This window comes from Rhinichthys klamathensis, unplaced genomic scaffold, assembly GCF_029890125.1.
Source record: "Rhinichthys klamathensis goyatoka isolate OS25496 unplaced genomic scaffold, OSU_Roscu_1.1 h1tg000750l_1, whole genome shotgun sequence".
In the NCBI taxonomy this organism is placed as follows: Eukaryota; Metazoa; Chordata; class Actinopteri; order Cypriniformes; family Leuciscidae; genus Rhinichthys; species Rhinichthys klamathensis.
This window is the reverse complement of record NW_026607158.1, coordinates 353031-377500: the sequence shown is the minus strand read 5'-3', so window position 1 is coordinate 377500 and position 24470 is coordinate 353031. Positions and strand designations below refer to the sequence as shown.

General features: G+C 43.9%; 1 protein-coding gene across 12 annotated transcripts in view; it reads right to left on the bottom strand.

Moving 5' to 3' along the window:
* rapgef6 (Rap guanine nucleotide exchange factor (GEF) 6) overlaps window positions 1-24236 on the bottom strand; it is a 177236-nt gene extending 153000 nt beyond the window's left edge. For 7 of the 12 annotated variants that reach the window (XM_056242769.1, XM_056242776.1, XM_056242772.1 and 4 more), the window contains exons 1-3: window positions 23775-24235; window positions 1553-1623; window positions 543-599 (exon numbers count right to left, since the gene is read on the bottom strand). In XM_056242769.1, the coding sequence (XP_056098744.1) occupies window positions 543-599; window positions 1553-1623; window positions 23775-24005 (359 nt within the window). In that variant the 5' untranslated portion in view covers window positions 24006-24235. Of the gene's footprint in view, window positions 1-542; window positions 600-1552; window positions 1624-23774 lie in introns of all 12 variants that reach the window. The other 5 variants (XM_056242775.1, XM_056242780.1, XM_056242782.1 and 2 more) reach the window with 2 other exon arrangements.
* Window positions 24237-24470: the final 234 nt, after the last annotated feature.

The window sequence follows — 24470 nt, the reverse complement described above, 5'->3', positions numbered from 1 at the left end:
AAATGGATGAATTTACATGACGTAATACCGATTCTCTGAATTGCTATTCAAGCTAACCGGTACGTTAACACGACAACGATACGCTTAAAACTGAGAAGTTTTTCCTTTGAGTTTTCCGCGTACAGACATCGACAAAACAAATCACACGGATCCGCGGATTTGGATTCACACTGAAAACGCTGTATTCTGCCGCCGGGCCACTAGATGGCGATGAAACACTATGGACTGAACACGTGATACGCATGTGCATGACGTCATCGTCTTCAGAGATTCGCGTTTGTGTCGTTTACACGGACCGTTTTCAAAAGTTTGCGTATCAGGCGCCCAAAACGCCGCTGTCGTGTAAACGAACGGCCAAAACCTATACAAAGATTTACGTTTTTAGTTGAAAACGGTGTTGTGTAAAACAGACCCTAAAATGGCGGCGCCCATCACGTGTTATAGATCATTATATAGCTGTATAAACGACAAACACATTCACTTACACATATTTGACAATCATATAACTATAATATCATGATATAACATAGGGATGTACTTACTAGAAGAGAACGTGGTTTGCATCATAACGCTCATATCTGGCCGTCATGCACATGGACCTGTAACACACAGAGTGAAAAAAAGTTCGCCTTTTTAAAGAAATTAATACTTTTATTCAGCAAGGACACATTAAATTGATCAGAAGTGACAGTAACCCATAGTAAAAAACAAAAAACTATGGCAAAATCTATTTAAAATACATTTACTTCACACTTCAAATCCATTACCATATGTACTGACACATCACTTTAAACTTAGTGATGTAAAATTATAAAATATAATTAAATATTTCTTTATTGCACAATGCATATTTCTTCATATTTAGCCTAAAATGTGTTTTAATATCACTATTATTGAGGATAGTATGATCTCTGTATAATATCAGTCTTTAAATGCAAGATATTTAAAGTGTATCTAAAGTATACTTAGTTCCACTTTAACACAATTCAAATATATTTAAGTATATCTTTAGTTGAACATCAGCTCTATTTCTGCACAATTAAAGTGCATTATTTAATCAATTAAAGTGCAAAATTAGTTCTTCCAATTTGGCAGACTTTCTCTGTTTAATACACCAAAAGTACAATTGCAGGGTATTTATATTAAGCATATAAATATGTAAATGTATTTGTACACTTGTTCAAATACGTATTGTTTTCACTAGGGATGACATGTACAATCTTACAAAAGATTTCTAATTCAAATAAATGTTGTTCTTTTGAACTTTCTCTTTATCAAATAATCCTGAGAAAAAATGTGTGACGGTTTCCACAAAAATCTGAAGCTGTTTTCAACACTGATAATAATCATAAATGTGTCTTAAGCATCAGATCCTCATATTAGAGTGATTTCTGAAGGATCATGTGACACTGAAGACTGGAGTAATGATGTAAGTATGACTTTACTGTATTTCTGCTCAAGTAAATGCAGCTCTGGTGAGTAGAAGAGACTTTACAAAGTCCGACACCCAAAGTTTTGAGAGGTATTTAGTGTGTGTGTTGCTGAGTCTCACCTGAGCTGGTGTTCTCTGAGGTGGGACAGCACGTCCATGTGGTACAGGTGAGCGTAGATGGTGTTCAGGTCCTAAACGACACACACACACACACATCAGTACGCCTCAGCATTAGTCAGGACTAGTGGAGCGCTGGTCAAAGATCTGTCTTTGTGATTGTTATTTGTACAGTTTTGTGAATTTGAGTTTAAAAGTGCAGCATGGGGTTTTGACAACACAACATCAACTCAGGCTGTTCTTCACTACAAAACATCCGTCCAGAGACGAGCAAACGATCATCTCAACAGAAAACAGCATTCATTCATTCTTTAAAACACTTGAGCCGACTAGAGCTGGACGGACACATCAGCTTTCACCGCTATAATCACCCGAGCTGCATAATGAATCTCATTTCATCACGCAAACTAACGCGAGCAGATCGAAATATAACGCTGTAATCGACACTCCACTCTAATCATGTGTCGTAATAGATTTAGTTTCAGTGTGCCACGAAATCTTCAAATTTTGCCTCAAGAAGAGTGTGTGTGTGTGTGTGTGTCTTGTACTGTTTCCCCTGAATATGTCTTTTACACTGTCTGTACCTGTTGTTAAATGCCTGTATAATCAATGGGATGTTTAATTCGATTACTTCTTTTATTGAATGACAATAAAGCTCAACTTGAATATAACAGAGAGAGAGATGGAGAAAACATTTGTAAAATGTATAAACATGCGTAGTTTGCTACTGATTAAAATAATATACTGAACTGTATTCATTTGCTGATTAAATAAAATGTTAAAGGGGACCTATTATGCAAAATTCACTTTTATAAGGTGTTTGAACACAGATGTGTGTCAACCAGGGTTTCCATTGTCCGGTATTTACCGGACATTGGCCGGGAAAAAAATGAAATGTCCGACAAAAATAAATCTCTCCGGTCAAATTGTCCGATTAAAATTGCGTAATAATCCCGCCCCCCTAACACAATATGAATTCGAGAATAAGCCTAAAATGTATAAAGCAAAAATACACCGACTTTTGGCTATGTTATAAAGGAACAGGATCTACCGTTTGAAAGTTATTAAACAACATCACATGCATTTCAAATAAAGCGCACGCCTAGAACGGCTGTAATATAGACCTAAACACCGAACGATTGAGTGAGACGTTTCAGATATGGCCAGGCCCAGGCAGGACAGCCTTAAAGGAACACTCCACCGTTTTGTTTTATTTAATTGGGGTTATTCACGGTCTCCCCTACATTTAGATATGTGGGCAAATGCATGTTTGCCACAAATGCAAGCTTGCCACAAATAACCGGCGAAAGTAATGATTATGCATGAAACATTTGAATTATTGATAAAGTTGATAAATTGATAAAGTTGACGATGCAGACTCGCCATCTTCGCAGTAGTGAACGAGCCTATAGAGCAGGGGTCGGGAACCTTTTTTGACCAAAGAGCCATTTTTTCATTTTTGGTTAATGCATTTTTCCAAAAGAGCCACCGTAAAATAATTATATAATATTATTATTAAAGACGTGCTTTTTATCAATAATTTCAACAGCATTAGGCTAAAAACAAACAAATATTTAGCAAAGTTTCAATATTAATTGTGAAGGGCTTTCACTGTGAGGTTGAGTTATCAACTGATGAGCATAAATCCTCTCTGTCTGAGAGAGAGAGAGAGAGAGAGAGAGAGAGAGAGAGAGAGAGAGAGAGAGAGAGAGAGAGAGAGCTTACATTTACTGTGTTTACGTGAATACTCGACTTGCCATTTTTATATATTTCTGTATTTATTTGGCCGTTTAGGTGCACGACCGAAGACAAAGGCTATGCTTTTCCGTGTTGCGCGCGCACACAGCATCCTGCCAGTAATTCCGTTCTCTTTCGCGACTTATCGCGCTTTTAATATTTCTTTTCAATATAAAGCACATCCTTCTCTTTTTTTCATTCCTTCAATTTTTGTTAGTAATAACTTAAAACAGAATCGTCAACTGAAATCTGCGTGGATTATCAAAAATACGACCCATTTGTCATAAAGGGTCTCAGCGGCAAAAGTGAAAGTATTAAAGTTTATGCTGATTTTCGCCATTATGCCTACCTTAAACAAGCTGCAGCTGCTTGAATCCCAATGCAGGAGCTGTAGGTTATCACAGAGACAAGTTGATTGCTCTGATGACTAACACTCGTGAGCGCGACCAGCACTGAATAGGCTACGCACTTTAGCCGGTACAACATGAATATACTTATTATCATAAACGTTTAACTAACTTCAGTAGACTGTGCTACAAGGGAATTGTAACTGGCAGATTTTTCTGCAGAGAGCCGATCTCTATTGATGTGTCTTTTTTATTGTTTCGCTTGTTTGTTGGTAAAGGGTGAGAGACCTCGCGAGCCACATGATTTTTGCCAAAGAGCCAGGTATGGCTCGCGAGCCATAGGTTCCCGACCGCTGCTATAGAGAGAAGTGTGCACGCGCCGGCGCCTCCGTCCTGATTATATTGTCCACTAGGCCTATATTTGCTTCTTATTTATTAATCCAGGCAAATTTGTTGATGAAACATTGATTAAAATTAAGATACAATTTATACAAAACGAAATTTCCAAGCAAAAATAATATTCGAAGATCGCTGGGTTGATTATTATTCGAAAATCGCACCCCTCTCCACCACATGCACGCACACATGCATTAGACTACACACCAGAGCATGTGAGCAAAGCGGAGCGGTGTGACGCTTATTATAAGTTAAAAAACTTAAAGGATTAGTTCACTTTTAAAAAAACTTTTGCTGATAATTTACTCACCCCCATGTCATCCAAGATGTCAATGTCTTTCTTTCTTCAGTCGAAAAGAAATTAAGGTTTTTGATGAAAACATTCCAGGATTTTTTTCCATATAATGCACTTTGCTGGGCACCAAACGGTCCAAGGTCCAAAAGACAGTTTCAGTGCAAACTGTTCAAAGGGCTTTAAACGATTCCAGACGATGAATAATGGTCTTATCAAGCGAAACGATCGCTCCTTTAAAAAATAAATAACAAAGTTTAAGTTTTATAAGCTCAAATGCTCGCCTTGCTCTGTTCTGTGTGACTCTCCTGTTCGAACTCGTTCATCAAAATGAACAAATCTTTTTTCGAGTCATTTTAATCATTCAACGACCGAAATGAACGAATTGACTCGGAAAAAGATTTGTTCATTTTGATGAACGAGTTCGAACAGGAGAGTCACACAGAACAGAGCAAGGCGAGCATTTGAGCTTATAAAACTTAAACTTTGTTATTTATTTTTTAAATGAGCGATCGTTTCGCTTGATAAGACCCTTATTCATCGTCTGGAATCGTTTAAAGCCCTTTGAACAGTTTGCACTGAAACTGTCTTTTGGACCTTGAACCGTTTGGTGCCCAGCAAAGTGCATTATATGGAGAAAAATCCTGGAATGTTTTCATCAAAAACCTTAATTTCTTTTCGACTGAAGAAAGAAAGACATGGACAACTTGGATGACATGGGGGTGAGTAAATTATCAGCAAACGTTTTTATAAAAGTGAACTAATCCTTTAAACAAACCTTTCGTATTTATAAATAATATAATGTTATTATTTTTTTATTTCATCTATGTTGATTATATGAAAAGGGAACCGCATGAGATGAGTAAGATAGGATCATAAGATGACCAATAGGCCTATATATCGGAAAACATTTGGAATGGGTCAGACATGATTTTGACCACTTATTTAGTTTTGTTTTGTAGAAAGCCTTTCTTTAAAGTTTATTTCGTTTTGTATAAATTGTATCTTCATTTTAATCAATGTTTCATCAACAAATTTGCCTGGATTAATAAATAAGAATTTGTTCATATGAAGTGTGCATTTCTCTCTCTAGGCGCGTTCACTACTGCGAAGATGGCGAGTCTGCATCGTCAACTTTATCAATTTATCAACAATTCAAATGTTTCATGCATAATCATTACTTTCGCCGGTTCTTTGTGGCAAGCTTTATTTCAGGTGTTGCGTGATATCTCTGCGCCCAAGTAGCAGTGCTTCGCCTTTGCTTCGCCTGTGCTTCGCCTGTGCTTCGCCTGTGCTTCGCCTGTGCTTCGCCTGTGCTTCGCCTTTGCTTCGCCTGTGCTTCGCCTGTGCTACTCTGTTCGCCTGTCCGCAACGGCGATGGATTGAAACGCGCGTCCAAGTGAAGATTGCGCAACTCGCGCAGCACATCGTCCATCCAACTGATAGCAGCGGACACGAGCGCTCAGCTTGATTTAAAAAACAACTGATTTTAGCGCTAGATCTCTTATTTAATAGCGAACTAAATAAACCATTTTTTTCTAGCGGAAACTCTGGTGTCAACAGCGTATGTAAACAACCAGATTATAATGGTAAAATTCCACTCACTCACTCCTCACTTTTTATAATCCCCATAAATAATAATCATCCAGTTTTCCCCCAGAAGCCCCGCCACGACTGTTGACGATCTGTCCTACAAACCTGAACAAAACCGTTAAAGTATTATACAGCGCAAATTATTTAACGCCGGACTGCTTCACAACCGAGGGTCAGTTCAACGCTGGATTTGCACAAAAGTTGTTTCTGAAAGATTTGTAGATTAACATGACGGTACATGCTAGTTAATGAGTTGAATCAACTTTACTCAACAACAACTAAACTAAAAGTGAAGTCTCTCCGTCAGTGTCTGACTCCGGTTCTGAACATGTTAAGGCTGAACAACGCTAATGACCGTTTCTGACACTTTGGCTGCGCGAGATTCTCCAGTTTTGTTGTTGCCGGAGTCTCTGAAGCTCGTGTAAAGGCTCCGCCCCCTTCTGAACAGAGGCGGAGCTTCAGCTCATTTGCATTTAAAGGGACATTAAAGGAATATCGCATTATTTAATGAGTTATCGCATTTTTCTTCAATATCGTGCAGCCCGATTACCATCTCATAATAATCCAACAGTAAAACAGCAAAATAAATAAAAGTAAATGATGCCGTCCTCGCCTGGAGCTCGTCATTAACGTCTCTATGACTGATCGTGAGATTCACAAGAGCCCTGAAGCCTGAGTCACACAAGAGTTAATCATGAATCACACTCAGAAACACAGCTGACAGAAAACTGCCAGCGCGCTTCTGAAGAAGCATTTCATTCACACTGGATCACACACACACACACACACACACACGTGTCTCAGCACAACAGTTGTTCAGTATTGTTTAGAGACTCCTCACTGCAATAAGGTGAGTTATTAAAGGGGCGGTTGATTATGATTTCTCTTTTCTAGCTGTAGTTAGTGTGTAATGTTGCTGTTTGATCATAAACAACATCTGCAAAGTTACAACGCTCAAAGTTCAAAGCAAAGGGAGATATTTGCTTTTACAGAACTAGTTTTTTAAGGACTACAACAAACGGCTGGTAGAACTACACGAGCTTCCTCCCGGGTTAGTGACATCACAAACCCTAACATTTACATAAACCCCGCGCCCAGAACACGATTCATAGATTATCATGACAGAATATGCTAATTACTATAAAATATTAAAAATATTTATTTTGTGTAAAACTAAAATATAGTACATTCATTTCATTGACAAAAACATTTTTTGACCGACACGCGAAGAGTGTTCCCATTTTTGTTCACACTCATAGTTTTCCAACATTTTAACTCTCAAGAATTGCTGTATATTATTGCAACTTAACAACTACTTACTAACTATTAATACTGTCAGGAATGGCCTGATATCACAGGCGATGATGAAACTGGAGAATGGTTCACTGCACGAGGCATCAATACAGTCTTCAAACAGCACATTCCCAGCATTCCTCCAGATCATGTTAGCAAAACTAACATTTCAGGTTTGTCAGTTTTGTCTTTTACCAGCACAGCTTATGGACATTCCTGACCTAGAGAGGCATCGTAGTGTCACTTAACAGGCCTCAGTCACACCGTCTGTACTAGCACGCCGCGATACGAGGCTTTCTCTCGCCTGATCAGTGTTGCATCGCCACTAAACTTTATCATATGCACAGCTTGGAAATTTAAACATCCAAGAGATTTAAAGCATTCATTTCTGAGAGACTCGTAGTCGGAGCGCACACACATAAAGCCGTCTCTCAAACATCTTGTGAACACCAAACTGAGTGCTTTCCACAGATTATTCGGTCAGGAACGCACAAAATGACGTGAAAATGCCGGTCTTGGTGAGTATTCACATAAACACAGTCCGTGAGGTCTTAAGAGAAAGAGAAATAAAACACGTGTATCAGTATATTGGATCAGTGCATTCGCTCTTAAAGTGACAGTAACCTAATATTCCTGCTGCCGTCTGTCATTAATGCTAATGAAACAACAAAAGAATGCGAGAATAATTAATCTGAATTAAACATTCAATTTATTCAGTTTCTGTAGTAATCATGTACCTGAAGACTGTTAGCCCTACCTGGAAACCTTAAAGCACTCTTTATTTTATATTTATTTGTATTTTTTGTGCTTCTGCTCATAATTTGTTTATTTGTTGTTTGTTTATTTTGTAAAATTCAATTCAAGGTTGAAATCAAGCTTCTGTGTGCTGTGTGTAAACTCATGCGTAACAAAATGACCTCATTGTAAAAACACGAATACATAAAGTGAGCAAACATTTAGGCGAGATAAGGAAATTAAAGAAATCCCACTGACTGTCAGAGATGAACTTCTCCAGGCAGGGGCAATAACAGCCCACTGGAACTGATGAGCAATGACTTGAATCTAACCAGTTACTTTAGTTAGTCACAAGACTATAGACCAGTGGTTCTCAAACCTTTTACACTAAGTACCAGCTCAGAAAATATGTGGCCCACCAAGTACCATAATGACCAATATTATGGCTCAAAAACCAGGCAGTTTTATTCCTAATAAGAATATTTATTAATATCAGACACTTTAAAGATTGTAAATACACAGTTTGAACATTCAAACTGGGAATAAACTATATAAAGAAAGCGAGCAAAAAACACTAAAGCTGCCCATGACTTCAGTCTAATGTGAGTTACGCACTTTCACAAACTCCCGTTACGATCCCTGAAGCTGTCTACCCTGAAGCTGTCTACCCTGAAGCTGTCTACACTGAAGCTGTCTACCCTGAAGCTGTCTACACTGAAGCTGTCTACACTGAAGCTGTCTACCCTGAAGCTGTCTACACTGAAGCTGTCTACACTGAAGCTGTCTACCCTGAAGCTGTCTACACCGCAGCTGTCTACACCGCAGCTGTCTACCCTGAAGCTGTCTACACTGAAGCTGTCTACACTGAAGCTGTCTACACCGCAGCTGTCTACACCGAAGCTGTCTACCCTGAAGCTGTCTACACTGAAGCTGTCTACACTGAAGCTGTCTACACCGCAGCTGTCTACACCGAAGCTGTCTACCCTGAAGCTGTCTACACTGAAGCTGTCTACACTGAAGCTGTCTACACCGCAGCTGTCTACACCGAAGCTGTCTACCCTGAAGCTGTCTACCCTGAAGCTGTCTACCCTGAAGCTGTCTACCCTGAAGCTGTCTACCCTGAAGCTGTCTACACTGAAGCTGTCTACACCGCAGCTATCTACACTGAAGCTGTCTACACTGAAGCTGTCTACACTGAAGCTGTCTACACCGAAGCTGTCTACCCTGCAGCTGTCTACCATGAAGCTGTCTACCCTGAAGCTGTCTACACCGCAGCTGTCTACACTGAAGCTGTCTACCCTGAAGCTGTCTACACTGCAGCTGTCTACCATGAAGCTGTCTACCCTGAAGCTGTCTACACCGCAGCTGTCTACACTGAAGCTGTCTACACCGCAGCTGTCTACACTGAAGCTGTCTACACTGAAGCTGTCTACCCTGAAGCTGTCTACACTGCAGCTGTCTACCATGAAGCTGTCTACCCTGAAGCTGTCTACACCGAAGCTGTCTACACTGAAGCTGTCTACACCGAAGCTGTCTACACTGAAGCTGTCTACACCGAAGCTGTCTACACCGCAGCTGTCTACCATGAAGCTGTCTACCCTGAAGCTGTCTACACCGCAGCTGTCTACACTGAAGCTGTCTACACTGCAGCTGTCTACCATGAAGCTGTCTACCCTGAAGCTGTCTACACCGAAGCTGTCTACACTGAAGCTGTCTACCCTGAAGCTGTCTACCCTGAAGCTGTCTACACCGAAGCTGTCTACACTGAAGCTGTCTACACCGAAGCTGTCTACACCGCAGCTGTCTACACTGAAGCTGTCTACACCGAAGCTGTCTACACTGAAGCTGTCTACATCGAAGCTGTCTACACTGAAGCTGTCTACACCGAAGCTGTCTACACCGCAGCTGTCTACACTGAAGCTGTCTACACTGAAGCTGTCTACACTGAAGCTGTCTACACTGAAGCTGTCTACCCTGAAGCTGTCTACACTGAAGCTGTCTACACCGCAGCTGTCTACACTGAAGCTGTCTACACTGAAGCTGTCTACCCTGAAGCTGTCTACACTGAAGCTGTCTACCCTGAAGCTGTCTACACTGAAGCTGTCTACCCTGAAGCTGTCTACCCTGAAGCTGTCTACACTGAAGCTGTCTACACCGCAGCTGTCTACACTGAAGCTGTCTACACTGAAGCTGTCTACACCGAAGCTGTCTACACCGCAGCTGTCTACCCTGAAGCTGTCTACACTGAAGCTGTCTACCCTGAAGCTGTCTACCCTGAAGCTGTCTACACTGAAGCTGTCTACACTGAAGCTGTCTACCCTGAAGCTGTCTACACTGAAGCTGTCTACCCTGAAGCTGTCTACACTGAAGCTGTCTACCCTGAAGCTGTCTACACTGAAGCTGTCTACCCTGAAGCTGTCTACCCTGAAGCTGTCTACACCGCAGCTGTCTACACTGAAGCTGTCTACCCTGAAGCTGTCTACACTGCAGCTGTCTACCCTGAAGCTGTCTACACTGAAGCTGTCTACACCGCAGCTGTCTACACTGAAGCTGTCTACACTGAAGCTGTCTACACCGAAGCTGTCTACACCGCAGCTGTCTACCCTGAAGCTGTCTACACTGAAGCTGTCTACCCTGAAGCTGTCTACCCTGAAGCTGTCTACACCGCAGCTGTCTACACTGAAGCTGTCTACCCTGAAGCTGTCTACACTGCAGCTGTCTACCATGAAGCTGTCTACCCTGAAGCTGTCTACACCGCAGCTGTCTACACTGAAGCTGTCTACACCGCAGCTGTCTACACTGAAGCTGTCTACACTGAAGCTGTCTACCCTGAAGCTGTCTACACTGCAGCTGTCTACCATGAAGCTGTCTACCCTGAAGCTGTCTACACCGAAGCTGTCTACACTGAAGCTGTCTACACCGAAGCTGTCTACACTGAAGCTGTCTACACCGAAGCTGTCTACACCGCAGCTGTCTACCATGAAGCTGTCTACCCTGAAGCTGTCTACACCGCAGCTGTCTACACTGAAGCTGTCTACACTGCAGCTGTCTACCATGAAGCTGTCTACCCTGAAGCTGTCTACACCGAAGCTGTCTACACTGAAGCTGTCTACCCTGAAGCTGTCTACCCTGAAGCTGTCTACACCGAAGCTGTCTACACTGAAGCTGTCTACACCGAAGCTGTCTACACCGCAGCTGTCTACACTGAAGCTGTCTACACCGAAGCTGTCTACACTGAAGCTGTCTACATCGAAGCTGTCTACACTGAAGCTGTCTACACCGAAGCTGTCTACACCGCAGCTGTCTACACTGAAGCTGTCTACACTGAAGCTGTCTACACTGAAGCTGTCTACACTGAAGCTGTCTACCCTGAAGCTGTCTACACTGAAGCTGTCTACACCGCAGCTGTCTACACTGAAGCTGTCTACACTGAAGCTGTCTACCCTGAAGCTGTCTACACTGAAGCTGTCTACCCTGAAGCTGTCTACACTGAAGCTGTCTACCCTGAAGCTGTCTACCCTGAAGCTGTCTACACTGAAGCTGTCTACACCGCAGCTGTCTACACTGAAGCTGTCTACACTGAAGCTGTCTACACCGAAGCTGTCTACACCGCAGCTGTCTACCCTGAAGCTGTCTACACTGAAGCTGTCTACCCTGAAGCTGTCTACCCTGAAGCTGTCTACACTGAAGCTGTCTACACTGAAGCTGTCTACCCTGAAGCTGTCTACACTGAAGCTGTCTACCCTGAAGCTGTCTACACTGAAGCTGTCTACACCGAAGCTGTCTACACCGAAGCGAAGCTGTCTACACCGAAGCTGTCTACACCGCAGCTGTCTACACTGAAGCTGTCTACACTGAAGCTGTCTACCCTGAAGCTGTCTACACTGAAGCTGTCTACACCGAAGCTGTCTACACTGAAGCTGTCTACCCTGAAGCTGTCTACACTGAAGCTGTCTACACTGAAGCTGTCTACACTGAAGCTGTCTACCCTGAAGCTGTCTACCCTGAAGCTGTCTACAGCGCAGCTGTCTACACCGAAGCTGTCTACCCTGAAGCTGTCTACACCGCAGCTGTCTACACCGAAGCTGTCTACCCTGAAGCTGTCTACCCTGAAGCTGTCTACACCGCAGCTGTCTACACCGAAGCTGTCTACCCTGAAGCTGTCTACCCTGAAGCTGTCTACACTGAAGCTGTCTACCCTGAAGCTGTCTACACTGAAGCTGTCTACCCTGAAGCTGTCTACACTGAAGCTGTCTACACTGAAGCTGTCTACACTGAAGCTGTCTACACCGCAGCTGTCTACACTGAAGCTGTCTACACCGCAGCTGTCTACCCTGAAGCTGTCTACACCGCAGCTGTCTACCCTGAAGCTGTCTACACCGCAGCTGTCTACCCTGAAGCTGTCTACCCTGAAGCTGTCTACACCACAGCTGTCTACACTGAAGCTGTCTACACTGAAGCTGTCTACACCGCAGCTGTCTACACCGCAGCTGTCTACACCGAAGCTGTCTACCCTGAAGCTGTCTACCCTGAAGCTGTCTACCCTGAAGCTGTCTACACTGAAGCTGTCTACACTGAAGCTGTCTACACTGAAGCTGTCTACCCTGAAGCTGTCTACACCGAAGCTGTCTACCCTGAAGCTGTCTACACCGAAGCTGTCTACCCTGAAGCTGTCTACCCTGAAGCTGTCTACCCTGAAGCTGTCTACACCGCAGCTGTCTACCCTGAAGCTGTCTACCCTGAAGCTGTCTACACCGCAGCTGTCTACACTGAAGCTGTCTACCCTGAAGCTGTCTACACCGAAGCTGTCTACCCTGAAGCTGTCTACACCGCAGCTGTCTACCCTGAAGCTGTCCTACACCGCAGCTGTCTACACCGCAGCTGTCTACCCTGAAGCTGTCTACACTGAAGCTGTCTACCCTGAAGCTGTCTACCCTGAAGCTGTCTACACTGAAGCTGTCTACACTGAAGCTGTCTACCCTGAAGCTGTCTACCCTGAAGCTGTCTACACTGAAGCTGTCTACACCGCAGCTGTCTACACTGAAGCTGTCTACACCGCAGCTGTCTACACTGAAGCTGTCTACCCTGAAGCTGTCTACACTGAAGCTGTCTACACCGCAGCTGTCTACCCTGAAGCTGTCTACACTGAAGCTGTCTACACTGAAGCTGTCTACACCGCAGCTGTCTACACTGAAGCTGTCTACACCGCAGCTGAAGCTGTCTACCCTGAAGCTGTCTACACTGAAGCTGTCTACACCGCAGCTGTCTACACTGAAGCTGTCTACACCGCAGCTGTCTACACTGAAGCTGTCTACCCTGAAGCTGTCTACACTGAAGCTGTCTACACCGCAGCTGTCTACACTGAAGCTGTCTACACCGCAGCTGAAGCTGTCTACACCGCAGCTGTCTACACTGAAGCTGTCTACACCGCAGCTGTCTACACTGAAGCTGTCTACACCGCAGCTGAAGCTGTCTACACCGCAGCTGTCTACACTGAAGCTGTCTACACTGAAGCTGTCTACACCGCAGCTGTCTACACTGCAGCTGTCTACACTGAAGCTGTCTACACTGAAGCTGTCTACACTGAAGCTGTCTACACTGAAGCTGTCTACACCGCAGCTGTCTACACTGAAGCTGTCTACACTGAAGCTGTCTACACCGAAGCTGTCTACACTGAAGCTGTCTACACCGAAGCTGTCTACCCTGAAGCTGTCTACACCGAAGCAGTCTACACCGAAGCTGTCTACCCTGAAGCTGTCTACCCTGAAGCTGTCTACACCGAAGCTGTCTACACCGCAGCTGTCTACACTGCAGCTGTCTACACTGAAGCTGTCTACACTGAAGCTGTCTACACTGAAGCTGTCTACCCTGAAGCTGTCTACACTGAAGCTGTCTACCCTGAAGCTGTCTACACCGTCTGCACTTTGTTGTTAATGATAATGAGAGTCTGATTGGACATTGCATTTATAAGGTCAACCGAAGTGTGTGTGATTAGTTATAATACTCAACGCTGCAAACCACGCATAAAACGCAAGCAAATCTACTGTAAATGTAATGACAAAGTCTACACTTTTCATTCATGTCACATTTCAGTTTTAGTGCAAGGGTATTTTTTGCCCCTTCTCTTGAATTTTTGTTCATTTTGGTGGTATTTTCCCCCCAAATCCTGTTAATTTCCGACCCTGACTGACACTGTTATATTTACATAATATTTTACATAATATTTATATAAAGAGTTTAAATAATATTTAACAGTGTCTGCTGAACCGTTAACTTTCTCATATTACTGATTGGATGTAATTAGAAGCAGACTAAGAGAATGCTTGCAGTCAGGTAAAAACTGGTCTTGTTTTAAATTGCAAAAACAAACAAGTTTTTATTTATGCAGAGTTTAAGAAAATACATTTGTTTTATAAACATTGCTTTAAAATGTTGTGGACTTTTACCAGACATTCATGTGGTTTCTTTGGTCTGAAGCAGAGCTTGTTCTGGTTTACAGACGCTCGTCGCGCCCTCTTGTGGATTTAGGAGACAAACCAGTACCTTTTAACTGAAATATGAATATTAGTCATATTTAAGTGAAAAATTCTAATGTGGTTTTTAATCCTTATGACAGAGCCAGCTCTTGAGCTTTAAACATGGCCAATATAAGAAATGTCTGTTAGCCCATTGAGTCACATGTGTTTTTTTTGGCAAGACATTTTAACCACTTCCCCAATCAGGCCAGTAGAAAAAATCCTTAGCATTGAGTCGTGATGAGGACTTATGATTCACAGCGGTATTTACAGAATATTTGTTAGTTACTCTATTGAAGGGCTGCAGTTAGCGTCAGTATAAGAAACGTCAGATTTAAATCTTTACCTCCGGTCAGATCACCACATTCAGTGTCCTGAAATGGAGCATGGGATTCATCACTGACAATTAGTAAATGAACAAACTTTACTGAACTCTCATCAGTTTACCGGGTTGCAGGAATAGTTAAAGGGATAGTTCACACAAAAATGCCATCATTTACTCACCCCTCGGGTTGTTTCAAACCTGTAAATATGTTTTCACAAAGGAAGATATTTTGAAGAATGTGGGAAATTGAATATTTCTGAGTCACATAGTATTTTTCTGAAAAATAAAGGTAATTGCGACTTTTTATCTTGCAATTATGACTTTTTATCTCAGAATTGCGTGGTATAAAGTCTCAATTGCGTGTTATAAAGTCAGAATTTGTGAGATATAAAGTCAGAATTGCGAGTTATAAAGTCAGAATTTGTGATATAAAGTCGCAATTGCGTGTTATAAAGTCAGAATTGCGTGAAAAAGTCGCAATTGCGTGTTATTAAGTCAGAATTTGTGATATAGTCGCAATTGCGTGTTATAAAGTCAGAATGGCGTGAAAAAGTCGCAATTGCGTGTTATTAAGTCAGAATTTGTGATATAAAGTCGCAATTGCGTGTTATAAAGTCAGAATTGCGTGAAAAAGTCGCAATTGTGAGAGAAAGTCTGAATTTGTGAGATACAGTCGCAATTGCGAGTTATAAGGTCAGAATTGTGAGTTATAAAGTCAGAATTGTGAGTTATAAAGTCAGAATTGTGAGTTATAAAGTCAGAATTTGTGAGATATAAAGTCGCAAATTCGCAATTGTGTTATAAAGTCAGAAATGTGAGATATAAAGTCGCAAATGCGAGTTATAAGGTCAGAATTGTGAGTTATAAGGTCAGAATTGTGAGTTATAAGGTCAGAATTGCGAGTTATAAGGTCAGAATTGTGAGTTATAAGGTCAGAATTGCGAGTTATAAGGTCAGAATTGTGAGTTATAAAGTCAGAATTGTGAGTTATAAAGTCGCAAATTCGCAATTGTGTTATAAAGTCAGAAATGTGAGATATAAAGTCGCAATTGCGTGTTATAAAGTCAGAATTGCATGATATAAAGTCGCAATTGTGTTATAAAGTCAGAAATGTGAGATATAAAGTTGCAATTGCGAGTTATAAAGTCAGAATTTGTGTGTTATAAAGTCAGAATTGCTAGCCTGGGAAAACCCAGACAACTTCCGGCAAATTTAGATTTGCTCTGAAAGTTAGTCTGGCAAAGAGCTCATTCAAGCCCATTTCCAGTCCGCCGAAATCGCGGCACCAATCAGAAGCGTTGGGGCGGGCTTTACACGATGAGGACAGCGCTGGGATTTTGAAGCAGATTTTGTAGCCTACATTACAAAGATGGATGCCGCCGTCGAACATCACTCGTTCCAATCAGCTATCGCGTCTGTTTTAAGCCATTTGAACGTTTCCTTTTAGTTAAAAACCGAGCAAAGAACAACACTCGGAGATGTTTCTCCGCCGCTCTGCATACGTCATCTCCTTCATCGCTCTGATTGGGTTTAGGTCTATCCGCGACGTCCGTTGCTGACGCCCCTCTGGAAATGATGTGTCTATGACGCTTTGCCAGACCATAACTCCGTTACAACTGAGAATGCTCTGGTTTTAACCAGGCTACAGAATTGCGTGATATAAACTCGCAATTGTGTGTTATAAAGTCAGAATTGCGTTATATAAAATCGCAATTGTGTTAAAAAGTCAGAAATGTGAGATATAAAGTTGCAATTGCGAGTAATAAGGTCAGAATTTGTGAGATATAAAGTCAGAATTGCGTGATATAAAGTCGTAATTGTGTTATGAAGTCAGAAATGTGAGATATAAGGTCGAATTAGCGGAAAAAAAAAAGATTCAGAATTGCGAGTTTATATCTTACAATTATCACACGCAATTCTGACTTTATTTCTTGCAATTGTAAGATAAAAAGTTGCAATTATCTTTCAAGATGATGTTTTACTCAGTGGCGGAAACAAGCTTCCATACAATGGGTCCACAGAGGGCCTGGATACAAACTTTCTTCAAAATGTCTTCCTGAAAAAATACAGGTTTGGAACAACCTGAGGGTGAGTAAATGATGACAGAATTTTCTGTTTTGGGTGAACTGTCCCTTTAAGAGCCCCGTGAGGCCGAGCCAGTGAAGTAGAAGTGTGTAATGAACATACCTACAGAAACATCGATTCAGGGATGTTCTGCACTCAGTAAAGACAGGGAAGCACTGACTTACACGATCCATAACCCATTAACCAAACCTCATCTGTGTTAACCATTTCACTTGAACCTCAAACTTGAATCGCGGATTGTTTCGCGTCTCTGAATTAGTGAATGAACGTGAATGATTCGTTCATTAGTGAATGAACGAATCGTTTGAATGAATGATTCAATGACTCACTGATGCTGCCACCTACTGGCCATTTTAATTTCACATTTAAAGTATCTTCCTTTCTTTCTTTGAACAATTTCAAAATATCAATATTCAGCGTTTTTGTCACAGTCTGTCTTGTCTCCGCCTCTTCACTACACTTCCCAGCATCCCTCTTGTCTACACACCTGCTTGTCTTCATCGTTATCACCTTCCTCACAGCTGCCTGTCGTTTATGTAATCATCATCACTGTGTATTTAAGTTCCTGTCTGCATTCAGTTCATTGTCCGGTATTGTTCGTGTTTGACACGCTGTCTCACCTGTTCCTATGTATCTGGAGTCTCTACGAGTAAAGAAAGTGTTTACTACGTTCTTCGTCTGTCTTCTCTGAACCAACCCGTGACAGAATACCGGACCCAAAATAGTTAAGGTGGAAAGTATCGTCTTCAGTCTGTTTTGTATTTGTTTTTGTTGTTTTTTCCCCTTTTGGTTATCATGGATTTCCCTGCAGTCAAACTCCTTTGCCTTGAGCAGGTAAACAGCTCTCTCGAGGATCACCTGGAGGTGTTCCTGGATCTGGTGCCTCAGACAGATTTCCCGGACGACTGCCTCTGCACGTTTCTACGTGTGGGACTGAACAACGCCACTCAAGCGCAGTTGTCCGGGGAACCTCCTCGAGGGAGCTTCGCCGACTTTGTGGAGTGGGTGCTGGTATCCTGCGGTTCATCCTTCACCGTCGAGGACGTCACCAGCCCCACTCCAACCCCGGCGTCCAGCCCTTCAGAGCCTTCTCCGCTGGTCCCGTCCAGCCCTTCAGAGCCTTCTCCGCTGGTTCCGTCCAGCCCAGTCAAGCCCTCACCGCTGGTTCCGTCCAGCCCAGCCAAGCCCGCACCGCTGGTTCCGTCCAGCCCAGCCAAGCCTGCACCGCTGGTTCCGTCCAGCCCAGCCAAGCCTGCACCGCTGGTTCCGTCCAGCCAATCTGAGCCCGTCGCCTGCCCGCCAGAGCCTGAGCCCGTCGCCTGCCCGCCAGAGCCTGAGCCCGTCGCCTGCCCGCCAGAGCCTGAGCCCGTCGCCTGCCCGCCAGAGCCTGAGCCCGTCGCCTGCCCGCCAGAGCCTGAGCCCGTCGCCTGCCCGCCAGAGCCTGAGCCCGTCGCCTGCCCGCCAGAGACCGTCCAGCCAGAGACCGTCCAGCCAGAGACCGTCAAGCCAGAGACCGTCCAGCCAGAGACCGTCCAGCCAGAGACCGTCCAGCCAGAGACCGTCCAGCCAGAGACCGTCCAGCCAGAGACCGTCCAGCCAGAGACCGTCCAGCCGGAGACCGTCCAGCCAGAGACCGTCCAGCCAGAGACCGTCCAGCCAGAGACCGTCCAGCCAGAGACCGTCCAGCCAGAGACCGTCCAGCCAGAGACCGCCGTCCAGCCAGAGACCGCCGTCCAGCCAGAGACCGTCCTGCCAGAGACTTCTTCCCCGCTGGTCCCGTCCAGCCCTGCCGAGCCCTCACCGCTGGTCCCGTCCGCCCTGCCAGAGACTGTTTTCCCACCCAGCCTCCCTCTCCCACCTCCCTTCATCTGCCACCTTTCAACCCGTCCACCCCTGACTACCAGCCCTGCTGATCCAGCCTGGTCAGTGGATCCCTGGCCTCCGCCTCCAACCTCCTCTACCAGGACTCTACCTCGGCCCTTCGTCCCATCTGCTCCCCCTTGGCTCTTACCTCCCTCAGCTCCACCATGGCCCCTCAGTCCCCCAGTTCCGCCAGGCTCCCTCGTCCCCCCGGATCCACTTTGGTCCCTCGTCGGCCTTCCCTCACCTTTGGACTTCTCTCCTCTGGCTACGCCTCGTCCTTTCGTCCCCCCGGTTCTGTTGGACTCCTCACTCCCCTCAGTATCCCTTTGGTCCTCACTCCCTCTGTCTCCACCGTGTCCTTCTGTGTCCCTGTCTACCCTTCAGTCGCCGGAGCCTACGGTCTCACCATGTCCCTCCAGTCCCTCAGCGTCACCCTGTCTCGTCGGCTCTACGGCTTCACCCTGGTCTCCTCTCTCACCTGCTCCGCTCCTGTCAGTCGGCCCCCTGGTGTCATCAGCCCCGCCTCCGCCTTGGCTCCTCCCTCCATCTGCTCCGCCTTGGCTCCTTCCTCCATCTGCTCCGCCTTGGCTCCTCCCTCCATCTGCTCCGCCTTGGCTCCTCCCTCCATCTACTCCGCCTTGGTTCCTCTGCAGCGCGAGGTCGCGCTTTCCGGAGGGGGGGTGTAATGTCACAGTCTGTCTTGTCTCCGCCTCTTCACTACACTTCCCAGCATCCCTCTTGTCTACACACCTGCTTGTCTTCATCGTTATCACCTTCCTCACAGCTGCCTGTCGTTTATGTAATCATCATCACTGTGTATTTAAGTTCCTGTCTGCATTCAGTTCATTGTCCGGTATTGTTCGTGTTTGACACGCTGTCTCACCTGTTCCTATGTATCTGGAGTCTCTACGAGTAAAGAAAGTGTTTACTACGTTCTTCGTCTGTCTTCTCTGAACCAACCCGTGACAGTTTTATGTTTAAAACATCAGCACATTATTCCTGCATGTGTAACTCCAGGTTAAATGCGTTCATGTGCCTCTGATCTGCATTAGACAGTGTGTGTAAACGCATATAAACGCCACTTCAGATTCTGTGTCTTGATACTGATTTCATTTGATTGATAACAGCCCTTTTGTGTCTTATCATTCTGATTGAATATATTGATTAAATGTAAGAATGTGACACAAAAGATGCAGCATATATTTAATTATTAGGTTCACAGCCCCCAAAAGAAACATTGCGAAAGTCATGTGCTGGTTTTGTAATATGGCGGCAATTAGCTAAGGGTTATTAAGGCTCAGTAGTTTTTTTGTTGTTGTTGTTATTATTAAAAACCATTTTGCACATGCGATATATATATAAAGACTTAAAAACTAGTTCAAAAGAACACTCAAAGTAACTTCACAGTTCCTCTTTTGTTTTTTAATATCTGCACAAGCAATAATTATAACTATGATGGAAGTATCGCTGAGGCGCTCCTGACATCGAGGGTGTTTGTGCGAGCGGCTGCTGGATGTTGAGGACTGCATTAGTGTGTGTGTTTCTGACGTAACCACCGTAACACCGCATCATCAAACTCCCATCAGGCAAAGCAGCTCGAGGCACGAGGCGGGCGGAGAGTGTTATGGAAATAGACACGAGGAATATTTGTTTTGCTCTCTTACGTAACGCTCGACACACCCATCTGGAAACTTGCTGTGAGAGCTGGTGCAGTTTGTGTTTGTTTGTGTGTTTTACTGCAGCCGGACACGCCCACGCCTGGAGCAACACACACACACACACACACTGAACTGGAGGAGGACAAGAGATGAAGAGAACAGCAGAAAAGATCTCGGTGAACCACAGATGACCAGCTCTAAACCAGACAGATTCTCTTGCAGCAGCGTTTCCCATCCTGGGGTGTGTGTGTGTGTGTGTGAACGAGCTCTAGTGTGTGTGAACGAGCTCTAGTGTGTGTGAACGAGCTCTAGTGTGTGTGAACGAGCTCTAGTGTGTGTGAACGAGCTCTAGTGTGTGTGAACGAGCTCTAGTGTGTGTGAACGAGCTCTAGTGTGTGAGAACGAGCTCTAGTGTGTGTGAACGAGCTCTAGTGTGTGAGAACGAGCTCTAGTGTGTGTGAACGAGCTCTAGTGTGTGTGAACGAGCTCTAGTGTGTGTGAACGAGCTCTAGTGTGTGTGAACGAGCTCTAGTGTGTGTGAACGAGCTCTAGTGTGTGAGAACGAGCTCTAGTGTGTGAGAACGAGCTCTAGTGTGTGAGAACGAGCTCTAGTGTGTGTGAACGAGCTCTAGTGTGTGTGAACGAGCTCTAGTGTGTGTGAACGAGCTCTAGTGTGTGAGAACGAGCTCTAGTGTGTGTGAACGAGCTCTAGTGTGTGAGAACGAGCTCTAGTGTGTGTGAACGAGCTCTAGTGTGTGTGAACGAGCTCTAGTGTGTGTGAACGAGCTCTAGTGTGTGTGAACGAGCTCTAGTGTGTGTGAACGAGCTCTAGTGTGTGTGAACGAGCTCTAGTGTGTGTGAACGAGCTCTAGTGTGTGTGAACGAGCTCTAGTGTGTGTGAACGAGCTCTAGTGTGTGAGAACGAGCTCTAGTGTGTGAGAACGAGCTCTAGTGTGTGAGAACGAGCTCTAGTGTGTGTGAACGAGCTCTAGTGTGTGAGAACGAGCTCTAGTGTGTGTGAACGAGCTCTAGTGTGTGTGAACGAGCTCTAGTGTGTGAGAACGAGCTCTAGTGTGTGAGAACGAGCTCTAGTGTGTGAGAACGAGCTCTAGTGTGTGAGAACGAGCTCTAGTGTGTGAGAACGAGCTCTAGTGTGTGAGAACGAGCTCTAGTGTGTGAGAACGAGCTCTAGTGTGTGTGAACGAGCTCTAGTGTGTGTGAACGAGCTCTAGTGTGTGTGAACGAGCTCTAGTGTGTGTGAACGAGCTCTAGTGTGTGAGAACGAGCTCTAGTGTGTGTGAACGAGCTCTAGTGTGTGTGAACGAGCTCTAGTGTGTGAGAACGAGCTCTAGTGTGTGAGAACGAGCTCTAGTGTGTGAGAACGAGCTCTAGTGTGTGTGAACGAGCTCTAGTGTGTGAGAACGAGCTCTAGTGTGTGTGAACGAGCTCTAGTGTGTGAGAACGAGCTCTAGTGTGTGTGAACGAGCTCTAGTGTGTGTGAACGAGCTCTAGTGTGTGAGAACGAGTCTATGATTGAATCTGGAAATAAAGCGAAATAACAGAGAAATATGAGAGATATTCCTCAGATTTTGAATTTACAGCGAAACATCTCGCATTAACTCGATCTCTAACAGATTCATTAACAGTAGTTATTACTCCAACACCTGCGTGACATCATTAACCAGCGCGGTTGAACGACCAATTTGCGACAATATGGTTTGGGGAAACAGTGGAGACGAGCTAGTGGATTCTTCAGCGATGTCGTACTGTGATAGTGAAGCACGAGTTACAGCGCTTGCACTTTTGTTGCTATTGAAAATTGCTTTTTATGCCATGCAAACAAGGTCAGAGGTCACTCTTCCGCCAGATGCATACTCACGTACGAAAGCCAGAGATTATGGTTTATAAAGTTATAAATATGGATATTTTTCCTACTAAAACACATGGTTCGGCTTCAGAAGGCCTTTATTAACCCTTTGGACTCGTTTGGATTACTGTTATGATGGATGGATGCACTTTTTCGGGCTTCTAAATCTCACCCCCATTCACTCCCATTATAAAGCTGGATGTTTTCTAATATAACTCTGATTGTGTTTGGCTGAAAGAAGAAAGTCTTACACACCTAGGATGGCTTGAGGGTGAGTAAATGATGGGATAATTTTCATTTTTGTGTGAATTAACCCATTAATTTCACACTATCCAAGATGGTTTGAAAGTGTCCTGATCAAACCATTACAAGACAGTGCTTAATAATTGTCCCGGGACCAATGTGACATAGTTTTTGGCCAGCTCACAGTCACTTGCACTTCTGTTGCCATTGATAATAGCTTTTTATCCCATGCAAACGCAAACCTTTGTTTTTTGTCATTGTTCTTGTTGTTGCAAATCCTGCCGATGTCATCAAAATCATGTTATCTAGCTGGTTAACACGGATGAGAATTGGTTAAATTGCAAAAATAACTTGCCCTGACTTACTGACCAAATGACAACAAAAAAATATAATTGTTGAGCCCTGCAATAAAGCCAACCTTTGCACTTTGAACTGATATTCAACATATCTGGTGTCAAAACTTATGGCGGGTTTTTAATACCACGACCCAGATTTACTCAGAAGAACATTAATCAATGAAAATGCAAGTAATAATGCACAACTAGTGTTGTCTTCTCTTTAAAATCTCTGAAATAGTCTGCTCAGATCCAGATGTGCATCCCTACAGTGTACAAACACACACACACACACTAGAAAGAGGTCATGGCAACACTGTCATGCAGTCTAGCCCGCCAATACCAGCATAAAAACAGATAACAAACTTCTTCCCTCCAGACATCTGCACACAGTGATCAACAGATATATTAGGATTTTAGCCCATAATGCTGTCAAAGTTGGCAGATCACAAGGTTTTGCCACTATGGTGACTAAACGTTTGTATACTGTGAGGCCCAGAAACACGGTCTAGTCAGTCAGTTCACTAGGATTTGAGACACAGCCCGGCTCCACCGCTGGAATGCAGTGATCTTTCATTGATTTCTGTCATTAATAAATGACTTGAGCTGATGAATCAAATATTCTACTGTACTTCACTGAGGAATCAGTCTGTGGACTAGTTGAACATCTGTCAATGTACAACACATAACCTCATAAAGAACACAAAAACATCACTTAGAGACTCAAAACAAGCGATTAACTACAACTAAGTTACTAAGACTTATATTTAAAGTATGAAACACTGAAAACAAGCCTATTTGATCTGAATGAGTCCTGAATCGAAACCAATAAACTTTTCATTTTGTGTTGATATATAATAATTTGGCGCGTTGTTGACATTATAAAGTGTTTCTTTTAGTCGTCTCTGCAAAATGAAGGGTATTTCTGTGGGTGTTTTTACCTCAGCAGTTCGTCGTGTCGGAGGAGTTTTCAGCGCTTTCTTCAGCGATAAATCCACTGAGGAATTCATATTAAAATCCCTGATTTCCGGAAATGAAAACTTCATATATCCACGAGTGTCGTTAAAATAAAATAAAATGTAAAACTGAAGTGGAATAAAGTAAAAAATCCCATCACGAACATAATGATTCTGAGGAATCTGGCATTGATTTGAGTTAGCTTCGGTTAGCATGAGAAGTTGAGTGAAGTCGCTGTTAAGTGTTGTTGAAAGCGCGGATCAGAAAAAGCGAAAGTTGACAAAAGACGATCCTTAATTCCTGGGACATTTCTCCATATGTGATCGTAAAACATCATAAATAATCAAAAGTTCATGTGATCCTCCAAACAGAGGCGCACAGCAATAGCGCATGATGACTGAACATCAGCCCCAGTGACCGAGCCGAGCCGAGCCGGAGCCGCCTCAACATTCACATGACTCTGAACTGCACTGATCACTGAGAAACCAGTGTGTGCTACTGATCACTGAGAAACCAGGACGGGGACAACAATATATAAATATATTTTTTTGTTTTGATCGAAATTAGTGCTAGGGATATATCAGTGTCACTGGATATTGGTAGGGAAACGTCCCTAGCGTCCCTACTAAATTCTACGCCCCTGAGTGTGTGCTAAACTGCACTGATCACTGAGAAACCAG